Source organism: Myotis nattereri, assembly GCF_964212035.1.
Source record: "Myotis nattereri genome assembly, chromosome: 15".
Taxonomy (NCBI): domain Eukaryota; kingdom Metazoa; phylum Chordata; class Mammalia; order Chiroptera; family Vespertilionidae; genus Myotis; species Myotis nattereri.
In genome coordinates this window covers 29,902,403-29,918,634 of record NC_138090.1, presented here as the reverse complement: position 1 = coordinate 29,918,634, position 16,232 = coordinate 29,902,403, and the positions used below count along the sequence as shown (strand labels likewise).

Genomic DNA, 16,232 nt, shown 5'->3' with positions numbered 1-16,232 from the left:
TGGACGCAGACGCTGGCCTGCCCACCCCAGGGGACAACAGGCCTCGGCGGGTGGTCTAGCTGTTATCACTGCCGCCTTATTGCAGCGCTGGTGGTGGCTGCTGGCAGCGGCCCCAGCTGCTCCTCTGGGCTGGGGCTCCCAGCCGGCACACGGTCCCCAGGGGGCGCTGCGCCCTCAGGTCGGTGGCAGCAAAGGGAAAGTCGCTCCGGCCACGCGGGGCGCCGTTGCGCGTGGGGTGTTGCCCAGGAAGCCAGGTACTAGGGAGCCTTTCTTTAGCGCTCAGGCCAGGTCTGCGGGAGAGAAGCGCTCCCTGCCCGCGCCCACGTGCACCCCGAGGTAGCGCCAAGGCCATGGGAGTGAGGGTCTCGGTCGCGGCTCGCCAGTCCCAGCCTGAGGGCTGGCGGGTTGCGCGGGCGCGTGGGGCAGGAGGGGTGGAGGGGTGCCGGCGCGCCTGGCCGTCGAGGCAGCGCGGAGGCGGGCACGCTGCGGAGGGCGGGCAGGCGGGAGGGCGGGCGGGGGCAGAGCTTATAAAGGCCCGCGGGTGGCGAGGGAGGGCGGGAGGCAGCCGCCAAGCGCCGTCCGCCCCTGCTGAGCCTCCGCGAGCCGCGGGGAGCCGCGCGTTGCGCTCGCCGCCCGGCAGGGCTATCCCGGGAGTGGACGCGGGCCCCGGACCGAGGAGGAGTGTGCGGAGGCGCTCGGGTCCCTGCCGACAAGCCTGGGGTCCCGGCCGCGAGGCGCGGCACGTGAGGCGACCCGCCCGGTGCACCATGGCGAGCCAAACGCGGATGCCCCGCGCCGCCCCTTAGCGCCGCGGCGGCCCAGCGACCCCGGGCCCGGCCCGCGGGTCCCCCGGGCATGGAGCGGCACGTGCTCGGCGCCGTGCTCTACTGGCTGCTGCTGCCCTTGGCGCTCCTGGCCGGTGAGTGGGGCGGGCGCGGCGAGCTCGGAGCGGGGACCGGCTACGTCCCGCGCTCCCCTTCCCAGCCCCGCCGCGAGCGAGGCCGGCGGGCGGGGGCTGTGCGCGGGCGGCGTGGAGATTGCCCTGGACGCACGGCCCTCGGCGCCCGCATTCCAGAAGCATGAGAGCGCCGGGGAGGCCGGGGCGGCGCGGGCCGTCTCGCAGGGGGCCCGTCGGAGCGCCGGGCCGGGAGGGTGGCAGCGGGGTGGCCACGGGGCAGCCCCGCGAGCGCCTCGGGAGAGTGCGGTTGGTTCCCCCGCCCGGGCATCGGGGAGCGCCCCCCCCCCCCACCCAAGGGGATTGTTGCCCCCGTGGGACGGGCTGGAGAGTCTGTGAAGGGGGCACAAATCTCTATTTCATGTTTGAAAAAAAAAAAAGTACACGCAAACTTGCATCATGACTTCCTGCCCCGTGTGGGAGAAGGCGGGCTTCCTGCCTGGAGCTGTTTAATCTGGAGCCTCCGGAGCAGAACTAACGTCTGTGCCCTGGGCGCGGCCCCCCACTCTTCCCTGCCAGTCCCCACGCCCCGCCAGCCGAGCTGAGGCCCAGGCTTTGGAAAAAGTAGTTCGGGTTCCTCCCTGCCCTTCGCTTCTCTTCTGTGCCCTGGCTCACTCCGCGCTCTCTAGTGCGGCCCTGGGCTATGGGAGGGGACACCCTCAGGAGGCTCTGGCCCTGGTATCTGAGCACAGGGTCCCCAACCCTGGCACTAGTGTCGCCTCTTCCGGAAGCTCATCCTGTGCTTCTTGCTGTCAGGCCTCTCCTTCCGCCCCCCCCTGCCCCCTGTGCCCCGGGCAGAGTGCCCAGGAGCTCATTCCATCCTTCACGCTGCCCCCAGCTCCCTCCACGTGGGCTGTCTCTGCTGGGTGTGAGCTGAAAAGCATTCTGATTAAATTAATTTACGGAGCCATGGGAAGGTTTGCATTGGGTGCAAACATCTGGCTGTTGGGTGGAAATATGTCAAGCCATGGTGGATGGGGTGTTTTTATTCTGAAAGTCTTTCTGAGCCTCCTAACTGACTCCAGGTAGGCCTCTGCCAGCTTCTGTTATAGGTGAGAGCAGGCTCCCCTGGGCCAGGGGTGTGGGAGATCCACAGCGGCCTGCACTTTGGCTCCTAGACAGACTGTGTTTTGATTTGTAGCAGAGAAAGGTGGTGAAACTTGGGAAATTTTTCAAGACAGGACTCGGTGAAAACATTGAGATCGGAGAGGAGGGTTTGAGTCCTCCCTTGTGTGTACAGGACAGCATGGGGTGTGCCCGGGAGCGTGCAGGGTCAGCGGCTGTGCACCGTGCCTCCCCAGAGGGCACAGACAAGCAGGACAGACGCAGCTCGAGGTCGGCTTAGAAGCTGGTGCCATGAGGGGTGGGGGGGTGGGGGGGACAGGGAAGCTTCTCAAAGGTGCAGGCTCACCTGCCCTCCCACAGCGCACCTGTATCCTCTCTGGCCTGGCCCCTGAGCGGAGAGAATCAGATGCTCAGACCTGCCGAGGTGGGGTCCCTCCTGAAGGGCGTGTCCCCTAGGTGGGGAGCCTCCTTGTACAGGGGCGGCAGACTTCTCCTGTAGTGGCCAGGTAGTAAATATTTTCACATCATGAAATCTTCGGATATTTTTCCAACTATTAAAAAATGTAAAAACCACTCCTAGCTGTGGGCTGTGCCAAAACAAGTGGTGGAGCCAGGTTCGGCCCAGGGCCCGGAGTTTGTTGACCAAGGATTAGGCAGGGGTCCTGGCTTCTTTTCTGGGTCTTGGCGGCTCCTCAGGTGGCCCCGCGGAGAGGTCTTGTCCCTGGATGTGGAGGTGGCGCTAGTGCAGGGTTTCCACCTGGGTCATAGTGGAGTCACCTGGGGAGCTTGAGGACTAATTCTTTATACTTGTTGCTCAGTTTTGCTGTAAACCTAACTGCCCCCAAAATAAAGTCTATTAATTTCTGGAAAGGTCTGATGCCCAGGCCACACCCCACACGGCTTCTGTGCCTGGTTGTGGGGCTTGGGCTTCCGTATTTTTTCTTAAGCTTTGAGGGAGGGTGATGTTGAGCCGGGCTGGCGGGTGATACCTGAGACCCTGTCCAGGGCGTGGGCAGCTCCCGTCCCCAGGGGCCCACTGGCTGTCCTGGTATCAAGGCCGGCTGCCCGGCTGGAGGTGGAATGTTCCCTCAGTTGTCTCCTGAGCTCCTCCTCTCTGACAAGCTCTGGAAATGGCTGTTTCTACAGTTTTGGAAGTAAGAGGTGGGTGCTAGGTAAGGCCTTCAGAGGATGTTAGTCAGACTTGTGCTGGCTCAGGCAGCAGTCATGGGGAGAGTTTGAATCATCCTGGGGTGCCCCTCGCCCCCACACCACTCCCCACGTGGTGCAGGATTACTGCCGGAAAAGCCCAGCCTCCTCGTCATGATAGGCTCCCCGAGTCCCCCAGTGAAGGGTGGAGGCCTCAGCAGCTCACCTCTTGTCCCTGGAGCCATGGAGGTTCAGGACCCAACGCTGGAAGCTTCTAGAGAGATGTCAGGCAGGACATGTGTGATCCCCATAGAACAGGCCACACCTCATGACTTGACCTTACAGGGCAGCCAGAAACAAACCTGGTAGCAGAAAGGGAGGCGGTTAGAAGGCAGTGGTTGTATCACTGACTACGTGAAAGTGGAAATGCAGTGCATGGCTTCTGCCGGCCCCCGAAGGCACGCCCACCTCACACTGGGGCGTCACTTGCACCAGATGGATTGTCACTGAGAAGTGTTACCATTTAGAATGGGACACTTCCTCCTTTTCATAGTGCCACCAGCACTGTCCCCACACCCCTGTGAGGAGGGCAGGACGTGGTCTTTTCTCTTGGCAATGAGAAATAGACGCCTGGGCTTGGAGCCTTGTCAAGGTGTGGGATTCATTTGCCCAGTAACCCCGGGGTGGGGGTGGGGGCACCGTGCTTGGCTTTCAGAGCAGCAGATCCCAGGTCTGTCCCATCCAGAGGCCATGCTCTGCGGTGCCACTGAGGAAGGAAAGCACCCAGACTGAGGACTGTGGAGCTGGGGGCAGGTCCTGCTTTCCTCTGTGGCCCTGGGGGAGAGACACAGCCCTGTGCTGCCCCAGGAGGACAGGCCTCTGGTTGACAGACTGAGGGGTGTGTGTGTGTGTTTGGGGGAGGCGCCAGGGTCTGCCAGGAGCCGAGGATGGGTCACTTGTGGTCATCTGCAGGCCATGATGCTGCTGGCAGCCAGGCCATGGAGAGCCCGGGCCCAGCCAGGAAGGGTCCTACAGAGGAAGTATTGTCTCTGGAGGTGGGAGGAGCGCCCAGCCTCGGGTCCTGGCCCCTCGGGCTGCTTCCTGGGCGGTGTCTCCCAGTTCTGGCTGGGCACTGAGTTTGCTTTCGGTGCTCAGAGATGGAGAAGGAGGAGAGCCCTCAGCTCCCTCTGCTCTAAGCACAGCCACGGCTTTCTGTGGTGGCTGGGAGATGGGGCCAGCCCACCCGCGGGGCCACCACACCCTCCAGGGCCCAGTGCAGCCTCCTCCTACAGGAAGCCACTCTTGACCACGCTGGTTCAGAAAAACACTTTTCCTTAGAATTCAACAAAATGTTGGGGGTTTTCTGTTACCTGTTTTAGAAAGATGTAAGCTTCTAAATGGCGATTTCCCCCTGCTGGTTGCCACTGTAAGTTGGTCCTTCCTCGTGTTAAGGACCAAGTATGCTGGAAGCAGTTGGTGAGGCAGCACATGTCTGCCGGGCAGTGGACCCGTCTCAAGCTTTCCCCCCAGGGGTGCAGTGTGGCTGGCCGCTGTACCGCCAGCTTCCTGTCCCCTCACTCACCCTGAGTCCCCTGGAGGGGGGACGGGGAGGGTCAGGACCACCTGCTCTACACTCTTGACCTTTGAACCCCTGTGAATGCAGCCTGTTTTCTGGATGAGGAACCTGGGTGTTGGGAAGTTATTTCACTCACCCGAGATCACACAGGTAGGAAGTGAGGAAGCTGGAGGTGAAATCTTTTCCTTCCTGGAGCAGGTGGTCCCATACCTGCTGGCAGGATATCACCTGTGGGAGACCCAGGGGTGGAAGGTCCTGGGGAGGACAGCGAGGGGAGGGAATGGAAGTGGCGGGGGAGGAGACTGGACAGATGGGGGAGGCTCAGCTGACTTGGTTGGAGGGTTTGTGGGCGACAGAAGCCTCTGTCCTGCTCTGAACGTGCCAAGCCCTTACCCCTCTCTCTGTGTCTCAGTTTCCTCACCTGTAAGCAAGACAGTAAAAGCTTGAAGGCCACCCCCAGGCCTCTGATCTCTTGGTACCCAGGACTCTGGATGTGAGCAGCGGCAGGGCAGCCCCCACGCACGGTCCTGGTGGGCCAGGAGCCCTAAGCGTGTTCCCAGGTGCCAGCGCGCTAGGCCCACATGCTGGTGGTCAGCAGCCAGGCGGGGCCTCCAGGGAGCAGAATGGAAGGAGTCAGTTGCCCACCTCTGGGGTTCATGCACACAGGGCTGCCCAGCCAGTAGTGAAGGGGGAGGTGAGGTGTCTGGGGGGGCCCTGGGTAGTCATAGCCCGGCCCTCAGCCAACACGCATTACGCCAAGCGGGCAGATTCCTGTGAGCTCGCATAGGACCTTTCCCTGAGTTTTTCTCGGTTCCATTCAAGCGTTCTCATCCAGATCTCGAGGGACTGAGCTCTGGGCAGGAGCCAGGGGCGAGTTCTGGTTCAGGGCCAATGGTGGTGGCCGTGGGAGGAGCTAGGGGGCATCCTTCTCCATTTCTAACCAGGCTCTAGTTTCCTGGGTGCCCCAGCTCCTGGTGCTTTGGTTCTGTAAGTGCCTTTGCTGGGTTTATGCATGCAGTGGTGTGCTGAGCCAGATGGGCAAGAAACACAGTGCAACAAATTAGCCACACAAGGTGCAGTCCCCAACTACTGCCGCGTAAGACAGGGTCCCCAAATAGTGCCATACATAACAAGGTGCAGGCTGGGCATGGGGCTGGCTGGGCAGGGAGGAGGTGAGCACCAGGCAAGGCCGGTCTGCTGGAGGGAGAGAAGCTGGCAGCCAGGTGGGATGGCAACTCCAGGCTCCCAGACCAGTGCAGCGCGCCCAGGTCAGGCTCTCTGTCTCTGGAAGGAGCCAAGTGGGTGGCCTGGTGGGTGGGGGTGTTGTGGGGGCGTTTTTTTCTAAGCTCAGAGCCTCTGGTGGTGGCCAGGTGGAGGTGGGCAGGGGAAGGGCTGGCTAAGTGAGTGGACAGTGAGGGCCAGACTTGATCCCCTCCCCCTGGTTTTGATTTTTTTAATTCAGTTTTAGTTACATAAGTAATGGATAAATACTTTTAATAAAATAGTGAAATTTTAAATCAGATAAGATGGAATTCCTGTTTTAACCCGCTCACCTGCTCCTGGCTGGTGTGCTGGGGGCCCTGCAGGACCCATCGTGCTGGCGTGTCAGCTCTTTTGTCAGAGCATAAACGTTGCCTGCCTGTGTGCTGCCTGCGGCCCGGGACTCGGCTTCCCCTCAGCCCTGCCCAGGCGGCCACCATGGTCACTGTGATCCGCCTCCGTGGGAGCGGAGTTGCTCCCAGGACTTTGGAATCACAGCAGTGCTGCCCCCTTTTGCTCCTGTATGTTTCTTGGGGGTGGAAATGGGGCCAGGAGCTTCCCATTTTGTAGATGAACAGCCACAGGCTGAGACTGGGCAGCTTGGTCAGTCCTGGGGCAGGCTGCCCATCAGGGGGAGGTGAGAGCCGGCTGGGGGCAAAACGGGGCAGCGTCCGGGCCCAAACCAATGCCCGGGTGACGCCAGGGCACCCTCAGGCTGACGTGCATGGCCTCCTGCTTGCCTGCAGCCGTCTGGGGGCCTTTGCTCTGTGGGGTGGGTCCATTTTTTGGTGTGTTTTAATAACATAATTATAGGGAGTATTTTTAGGTTCCCTCTAACGGGCCAGCTGTTTACCAGGCTTCTATCTGTGCACTGTTTTCTCCGTAAGTATATATAGCCGAGGCCACTTCTCCTTCCTTGGGTTCAGGCTAAAGAGGGACCGTGGCCACCTCAGCCACTTCTTGTGGTTTCCTTTGCCAGCGAATGGGTGGCAGAGACGGGCCTAAGAGCCAGCCGGCAGGCGAGGGCTCGGGGCCATGCCTCCAGCCCAGGTCCGTGAGCCACCAGGTGGGGAGGAGCTGGGTGCTGGGAGCTGAGGCTGGGGCGGGACATGCGTCCTCAGGCCCCTTCCAGGCGGCTCCCAGGTCAGCTCAGACCCACAATGTCTAGGTGTGCCAGCTAGACCTGTCCTTCCCCAAGCTCTCCTTGTCCCACTCCCCCTGCCCTGTGAAGGCCTTTTTGTGGATCCGGGGGAAACAAAATAAAACTACCACATAAACAGATTCCTTGTGCCTGAGGAGCAACCAAAGGCGTGATTGTGGCCAGGACCAGAGGGCAGAGCCAGAGAGGGCCAGGTGAGGGCTCCCTGGCAGGGGGCCTGTGAGGAGTCCCACTGGCCTCAGACCTGGGTCTCAGTCTCACCTTGTGAAACCACCAGCACCTGTGACCTGCCGGCTGGGACTCCCATCACCCCAGCTCCTCCACGGAGCGGGTCCAGGTCTGCCTCTATGGCATGGCGGCGATCTCCCTCCGTCCTCACTTGATTTCTGTTCGTGGTTAAAGCACCATTAAAACAACACATCATTATGACAACCTGAAACGCGTCTTTATAAGGGGAATGAGGTCATCCATTCACTACTCCTAACTCAGCTGTTTGCCCCTCCTTTTCCTTCCTGGTGGCCGGGATAATAAGGACCCCGACGACGCCTGAGCGCCGGGCTCCGTGCTGCGTGCCTCTCGCCCCTCCTGGCGTGGCGGGGGTGCTCTCGTGCTGTCTCCCAAAGGAGCAGGCCTCCCAGACTGCCCGCAGGCGTGAGCGTGCCCTGGCAACTTACAGTCCAGGCACAGTTTGGACCCGGTGTGCTAGTTGCCCCTCCATAAGGCCGGCCTAGTACAGCAGCTCCCAGCCCCCATGAACTCCCTGCCCTCGGTCTCCATCTGCGTGTGACCCGCCCGTGCCTGACCTCGCTCTGTCTCCTAACCCCGTGGAGTTGTCTGGCCTCTCCTCCAGCAGACTGGCCACTTGGCACAAACCTCTGCATCATTTTTCTAACTTGGTGTGCCCTCGTCTCCCTACCTGCTCTGCACCCTCCGTTAACGTCCACTGCCATTACACCCCAGGCTGGGACACACATGCGGCCTCTTGGCCCTCCCTGCCCCAGGCTTCCGGCGCTGTATCCAGTATCGTCCCAAATGGCCTTCCTGAGACATCTGGGCAGCAGTTCCTCCACACACAGCCCTGAGACCTGCCCACTGTTAAAGCCCTGCTCCTCAGCCTGGCACAGGGCCCTCAATCATCTCGTCTTCATTCAGAGTGAGCCCCTGACTGTCCTGCCTGCTGCTGTATCGGCACTCTACGGTCAGTGAGCATGCTCACGTCCTCACAGGTGGGAGGTAGTGGCCTCAGCTCATGGATGAGGACATGGGGGTGACGTCATGAAGGTAGGTGGTAGTTGGCACCAGGTCTGCCTGCCCCCAGAGCCAGGGTTCTTGCCGTTGACGCTCCTGCTTCTCGGGAGCTCTGGCCCCTGTGCCTTCAGCCTGTGGGTGTAATGGGTGACTCCCAGTTCCTTCCTCCGGCTGTGCCTCATCCCCCACAAGCACCCAGCTTCTGTCTTGCCCCCCAACATGCTGAATTTGTGTTTGCCTTGAGGCCCTGCCAGCTGTTCCCTTTGCCACCATCTTCCTGTGGCTGCCCCTCCTCCCTTCCAGCCACTGGGGCACTCTGCCACCTTTGTACACTGGCAGATGTGTTTGGAGAAGCTGCTTTAAGCCGGGTCCTGCTTTAAGCTTAGGGGATCCTGACAGTCCCCAGTGGAGGGCAGCTCTTAGTCCGTGCATTATGTTTTTAGCTGAGATGAGTGCCGGGGTCCTGAGTGTCCTGTGTGGTGAGGTTTGACAGTTGAGTGCGTGCATACACCCACCTCCTCAAAGGAGACGGGCACTTCTGCTCCCAGAGCCCCCCATGCCCTCTCTGGTCGTCCCCCACGGCTCTGACTTCCTGTCACCCTAGGTCAGTTTTGCTGTATTTGGGGTCCAGGTTCAAGGGCCCACGAGGGCCATGTGCTGCTGTGTCTGGTGCCTTTGCTCGTGCAGAGCTTCTGCAGTTGGCCCAGGCTGGCGGTGGTGCCTTCTTCTGTAGTTAGTGCCCCTCTGCTGTACCTGCACATCCGTTTACCCGTTCTGTTCTGGAGATCGTGAGCGAGGTGGCTAGTCGTGTCTGTCTCTGTGGACACATGCCGAATGGCCTTCCCTCCTACACTCCTGGGCGTGGGGTTGCTGAGTTCTCCGGGTGCCGTGGTTTCCGCTCCCTGCACGGGACGGGCTCCAGGGCTCACGCCCTCACCAGTGCGTGGTGGTGTGCCTCTGATTTTAGCTGCTTTGTGGGCGTGAGATGATATCTTTAATCTGCATCACCCTGATGTTAATCACCTTTGATATCTTTTGTGACGAGTCTCTAAGACTTTTACCCTCTTTTAAAAATTTGTTATTTGCCTTTTAATTTCTGACTCTTTGGAGTTCTTTTTTTAAAAAAATATATTTTATTGATTTTTTACAGAGAGGAAGGGAGAGGGATAGAGAGTTAGAAACATCGATGAGAGAGAAACATCGATCAGCTGCCTCCTGCACACCCCCTACTGGGGATGTGCCCGCAAACAAGGTACATGCCCTTGACCGGAATCGAACCTGGGACCCTTGAGTCCGCAGGACGACGCTCTATCCACTGAGCAAACTGGCTAGGGCTGGAGTTCTTTTTTTTTTTTTTTAAAAAGAATATTTTTTATTGATTTCAGAGAGCAAGGGAGAGGGAGAGACAGAAACATCAACGATGAGAGAGAGTCATTGATCGGTTGCCTCCCGCACGCCCCCCACTGGGGACCGTGCCCGCAACCCAGGCATGTGCTCTTGACCAGAATCGAACCTGGGACCCTTCAGTCCGCAGGCTGACACTCTATCCACTGAGCCAAACCCGCTCGGGCAGGAGTGCTTTATGGGTTCTAGGTTTTAGGCCTTTATCAGCTATATGCACTGGAAATATAGGGTGGGGTAAAAGTAGGTTTATAGTTGCAAATACACAGAACACAGTTTATTGTATTATTTATTAATTACTGTATTATTCTCTATATAAACAACTGTAAACCTGCTTTTGCCCCACCTATATTTTCCCCACCTGTGGCTTACCAACTCTAATCATTTCCTGAATGCTGTCTGTTTAATAGCAGGTGTTTTAATGGAAGCCATTAGCTTGCGACGTGCTCTGGTTAGCTGGCCAGCTCCCCGGCCAGAGCATTGTGAGGCAGCTGCGGCCGGGTGCCGGGCACGGGGCCTCGCTCAGCGTTTCCTGGCGGGTGGGCCTGCCACTTTGGCTGGGCTGGTTCCCTCCCAAGCTTCCTGCCTTCACCTCTGCCCTCTGTTCGTCCCCCCTCCCCCCCCCCCCACCTCTCAGATCCTCTCCCAGGGCCTTTGTCCTGCTGTTGTGGGGACCACCCTCGCTCACCCACCCTTGTCCTGGGTGTCGTGGGCGTGGCTGGGACTCTTGCCCTGTTATCTTCAGCATGGCCTCCCCTGGGCCACCTGTTGGGTGAAGTGGGTTCCTTTCAGCCTCTGCAAAGTGATGGTCTGCCCCCCCCCCCCCCCCCCCCGTCCCCTGTGGTTCCCAGGGACTCGTGGCCATCTTCGTGTGCTGCCTGCTTGTCCTTCTGACTGTTTCTCAGAAAAAAACTCTGAGTCCAAGGATAGCAGTTTCAGGACCTGCAGACCCTATGCCCGCCCAGGTGCTTGGCGAGTGCACCTCCATCTGGCTCTGGCTTGTTTGATCCCCCAGGGAGCCGTGTGCAGCCCTGAAACGCTCCTGCATCTTCGCAGTGGATGAACTGCCATGTGAGTTCTTGGGGCCTGTCCTTGTCAGGCGGCTCCCCCCTCCCTGGGGTCAGCACAGCATCTCCTGCTTCCTTTTCTGCCCTCCCAGGACCCAGTGGCGTAGCAAACACTACTGTTTCTCCTCCACTTTGTGTGGAGAGGCACCCACTTGCTTCCCAGAGACTAGTGCCTGGGTGGGGTTTTCTCCACCCTTTGAGGTCCTGCTGGCCCCTCTTGGGCACACTCATGTCCTTGCTGATGTTATTACAGCATTGTCAGCCGGTCCTGAGGTCCCTGCGGGGTTGTGGGGGGGGGAAGGGGGGACATAGGCAGAGACTGGGATAGGCTCATTGCTCTCTGATGTTCAAACCGGCCCCACCAGCTGCCGAGCCCTGCCCGGGGACACTTCCTATCTCACTGCAGGAGCTGTGTCCCAGACCTTATCAGTGAGTGCAGACCTTCCCAGTCCAGAGAGGGGGCCAGGCTGGGCCCTAATCTCCGAAGATCAGTGTTGGAGGGATGTGGGGGACCTGCTGGAGGTGCAGGTGAACCAGGGGCAGTGGCTTGAGGTCTCCTATGGGCCCGGGTGGAGGCTGAGGGGACCCCCTCATGGCAGCAGCCCCAGTTTTCCAGGAGCTGACTGTGATCTGGCTCCTGAGCTTGTCTGTCTGAGTTTGGCAACAACCTCTCCTGCCTCATTTTCCTCATCCTGGCAAGTGGGCACATATGTGACCTCATGAGAATGCGATTAGCACAGAAGCAAAGTATAGAGCATTGTCTGGCCTGGAGGTCACGCTGCGTGGGGTCCTGGATCTGGAGGGACCCTCTGGTGCCCTCTGCCTAAGAAAGCCAAGGGTCACCAGGCTCTCTTCCTCCCTATCACCCCACTGCCCTTAGAGTCTGGGGGGTCTCCTGGTCGCTTTGTATCCCCAGGGTTGCAGATGGAGACACTCCAGTTGGGGGCAGAGAAGTGGGGCGCTGTCTCAGTCCTTCCAGAGTGAGGTCCGGCTTACACAGAATAAACAGAGCCTAGGCTTTCGGGAGACCACACACGGAGGGAGCCCTGCTCCACTCTCCAGACTGGCCACCGCCTGACCTCTGCCCACTCACGCCTTTTCTCAGAGCAAAGCCCCTCTTCTCCCTTCCTATCTCCTCCCTTGTCCCTAAACGGGGTGGGCGGTCCTTGTGTCCGTGGTTCCCTGTTTGGGTGTCCCCTCGTAGCTCTCCACTGTTGGACCCCCTCCCGTGCTGTCCCACTCTTGTCCCCCTCCTCCTCCTCAGGTCCCTGTCCTGGAGAGCAAGGAATGAAGACTGGAAGCCAAGAGTTATTTGCAAGGGCCACAGGGGGATGGGCCAGTTGGGAGGCGACCCCGGACCTTCTGGATCTTCCAGGGCTGGGGAAGGAGGCAGCCGGAGGAGTGATTAATTGCTGAAGCTTCTGGCTGGACAGGCTGCATCACATTCCAGAGCCTGAGAGACATTTCCAGGCACCCCGGGGGCTGGGGGGCCTGTGCATGCGCCTGTCTTCCAGAGGCTGTGTCTTCAGGAGGCGCTGCCCGCGTGCCTGTGGGGCGTGGCCCTGTGTGGGAGGGCTGAGGGATTTTGGGATGAAGTGATCCTGTTGGGGGACAGTGCTTCGGAAACATGCAGCCAGGGCAGTGTCAGGAGCTTGGCCTTTGTGCAGGGTGACTTTAAGGACGTGGGTGGGAGCTGCCAAAAGAAGCCAGCCCAGGAGGAGGAGGTGACAGGGCACTGGAGCCATTTCATGGGGCCACCTGGGTCTGTGCTGCTTTTTCCCCCCTCCCCCTGGGGCAAGGGGCCGGGTGGTGTGAGCCAGCCTCCAGGGGACTCAGGTCCTAGCATCTGTTTATGATGGTTACTTGCAACTTGAGGCTGGTTTCCTCATTGTACTGTGTTCTTAGCGGCAGCTCCTGCCAGGGGCCGAGCGGTAGAAACCCACGTGGCTGTCTTAGGCCCTGGGCAATGGGCACATCAATGGTTTCCTTACTTGCCACTGTGCAGAGGGCCCAGCTTCCTGCTGCTTTACCCAGCGCTCAGCACAGGCGAGAGGTTTACCCAGCGCTCAGCACAGGCGAGCGGTTTACCCAGCGCTCAGCACAGGCGAGCGCTTTCAGCCCTGGGCACAGATGCTGGACCTCGGGTCCCAGCTGTAGCGGGATGTTCATTCTGGTGGCCGTGCAGGGAGTCAGGGCATCAAGTGTTTGATCGGAGTCACTGCTTGTGTCACTGCCTGTGCCGCTTCTGTGGACCCTTGCTCTGCCCCAGCCCGCTCTGTGCCAGGTGGAGCGTGGGGAGCCTGTGGGGCAGCCTCATCCTGAGCAGGGAGGAAGAGACTGTCCTCCACGATCCTGGGTCCTTCCGCTGCTCTAATAGTTAAGTCGACATGAGACAGGTTAACAAGAGAAAATAACCAAATTTAATGATACACATAAGCACGGGAACCCATGTACATGAGAGAGTCAGAGACAGAAAGGGAGATAAAGTATATAAGGCTCTGAGCTAGGGATACGGTAAAGCACCTGGGGCTCTAGGGGGAGGAGGGTCGCTGCTGGGTGATTAGAGCACATGGTCAGTAATTAGAGGTCCGCCTGCCTAGAGATAAGTGAGGTCATCCCCGAGCCCTGCCAGGTGGCTCAGTTGGTTGGAGTGTTGGGGGCCTCCTGGTGGTCTGTGAGGTCTGAAAGGTTGGCAACCGCTGCCCTACACTAAAAGTTTGTGGGCTTGATTCCCGGTCAGGACACATGTCTAGGTTGTGGGCTCTATCCCGTGGCGGTGGCGGTGTCTGTGTGGGAGGCAACCTATCAATGTTTCTCTCTCTCTCTCTCTCTCTCTCTCTCTCTCTCTCTCTCTCTCAAATCAATAAAAACATATCCTCAGGTGAGGATTTAAAAAAAAATTTTAAGGTTATCTCTGATAATCTATTATGGGCAAGGCCCCTAATTTAAATTCTTCTAATTAGTTAAGAGGAGGCAGAAGTTTCTGTCAAGCCTACAGGGTCTCACTTGCCTTTGCCTCAAAATAATCCATGTACCCCAAGAGGCACATCTTGGGGCTCATTCTGAATCCCTACAATGGTCACTGGGCACTCCAGGGTACGCCGTGTTGAGATTTAGGCTTGAGTGTGTATGGTCTGTATGCCCAGCAGCTGCTGGGCAGTGAGTCTCAGAACCAGTGGTTTAAGAGGCCTTATGCCTCCCTCTGCCAGCTGCGGGGGGTCGGGGGGGAGTGCCCCCAGAGCAGAGGCAGTGGGATGGGAAGCTCCTCTTTCCCCCTCCCACCTGACTCAGCTCCAAGTTCTCTCTCTGCTGCTGGGTGCCCTGGGGCGATCACTCAGCCTCTCTGGGCCTTGAACATTCACCTGTAAAAGTGGAACAGAACCACCTTCTGTACTGTAGGCAGTCCCTCTGGAGCAGAGCCGGGGCACAGAGCCTGCTCCGCCAGCCGCCCAGCACCAACAGCCACCCTTCCACCCATGGGGTCTTTCTGAGGCCACTTGCTTCAATGTCCACTTGTAAGATTAGCGCCTGCTCTGCTTGTCCTCATGCCCTGGGCCCACCCTGCCAGGTGCTAGGGGTAGAAGGACCTTGCGAAGTCCACCTGAGTGAGAGGTGGGGCTGGTGCTGTCTCGCCCACACCCTCATGGCCTTTGCTGAAAATTTGATGACTAGCCTCTTAGTCACCCACCTCTCAGGGCCAGCAGGGCTGCGTCCCATGTCATCACGAAGCCTGGCCAAGATGCAGTTGCATGCCATGCACTGTTACCACCGAGCTCTTCCTCGCAGCCCTCGGGCATGGCGGTGGCCTCACCAGTGAAGAAGCTGAGGCATAGAGCTGTTCAGCGGCTTGGTGACGTCCAGCCACCAAGGCAGAGGCTGGGCGGGGGGGGGGGGGGGGGGGGGGCGGGGGGGGGAGGGGGGCGTGGACGGCTCTCAGCTTTAGGCCGGTCGAGTCTGCTGGTTCTGGCTGAGTCATGGGCTGCTGGGTGCTCCCACAGGACAGCGGCGAAGGCACTGAGAGGCCGACTTTGGGCTGCTGGCAGAGGGTCCTCCCCAGCCCGGCAGGAAGGGAGTGGCTCAGGCAAGCACACTCCGGCCCACAGCCTGGAGCCCTGGCTAGGGGTGGGGGGTGCCTGTGCTGGTGGCCACCTCTCCTGGTTCCTTAGTGTTGGCAGCTGGGGAGCATTTTGTCCTGCCCTCCCTGAGGAGGGACACCTGGCTCCACACCCAGGGGATCATCTCCAGCTTTGGCTGGGAAGCTGCAGGGCAGAGGACAAGGCCTCACCAGGCAGCTCCCTGCTCCCAGGACAGGGTTGGGCATTGGCTGACGGAAAGAACAAGATGGGGGTGCCCTGTAAAACCCCCATTGGCCCTCTGCTGTTAGTGGGCCCCTGGCTGAGTGCCTGAGGGCAGGCCCTCCCTCTGCTTCCCATCCCCTCAGCCATGAAGTCCTCTTGTGGCCTCTTGGGGAAGCCGCTGAGTCAGCTGTGCTGTACGGATGAAGGTCACAGCTTAGAGGTGAAGCAAGTTCCAAGTCCCACAGCTGGAAAGGACCGGAGCCAGAGTCCGCTGTGGGGCCCACGGGGCCGGTCAGAGCGGGGCCGGTGTGTCGGTATCAGGACAGAGAGGACCAGGGGACTCCTCACTGGGAATGGGGGTCAGGCTGACCCTGTGGGCTGACTGTGCCTGCAGGTTCCCGCTCGGGCTCCACAGGGCCCGCCCAGATCGAGACTGTGAGGGTGGAATTGTCCAGTTGGGCCAGCAGAGTGAGTGGGGAGGGACCCCAGACAAGGGGCTGGTGTCAGTGAGCATGTCTTCATGTAGGTGGGGTGTCCCTGGCCTCAAGAATCTCTCCAAGTGAGAGGGACAACCTGGGAGGCGTTGGGAGCTGGTTTCTGCAGGCCCACTGGGCGCCTGGTGAATGCAGGAGATGCGAGGCCTTCCTGGCTCCCATCTTGGGCTCACCTGGCCCTTTTGTTCTCTGTCCCTCACGGGTCTCCCACCATCGGCTGCAGCAGCTGGATGAGGAGCCCAAGAACCACAGATCCTTGTGTTAGCAGGGACTCGGGAACACAGTGCAGCCAGGCCTGGGTCCGGGGCCAGCCCGCTGCCGCTTTCAGCCTCTGTCCTCATGTTGACTGGAGTCTGCAGGTTCCCAAAGGCTTGTCCCTGACCCGCAGGAGCAGGAGCAGGAGCAGGAGCAGGAGCAGGAGGGGCCTGGAAGGGTATCTGTGGTCACGGTGCAGTGGGCGCGGGGCCTGACTCCAGTTCCAGGGCTCCGTGGCTTTGGGCAGGTGGCTGTTTCTGAGCCTAGCCTTCGGCCGCCAGGATCGAGCACAGGCCCAGCCCCAGGTG

The 16,232-nt window shown here is 59.8% G+C and overlaps 1 protein-coding gene across 2 annotated transcripts in view; it reads left to right on the top strand.

Moving 5' to 3' along the window:
* Window positions 1–855: 855 nt before the first annotated feature.
* The window catches only part of PIEZO1 (piezo type mechanosensitive ion channel component 1 (Er blood group)), a gene marked incomplete at its 5' end in the record, with an annotated part of 59,258 nt that continues 43,881 nt past the window's right edge, over window positions 856–16,232 (top strand). For both annotated transcript variants that reach the window (XM_081106671.1, XM_081106670.1), the window contains one exon: window positions 856–919. In XM_081106671.1, the coding sequence (XP_080962797.1) occupies window positions 856–919 (64 nt within the window). The remainder of the gene's footprint in view (window positions 920–16,232) is intronic.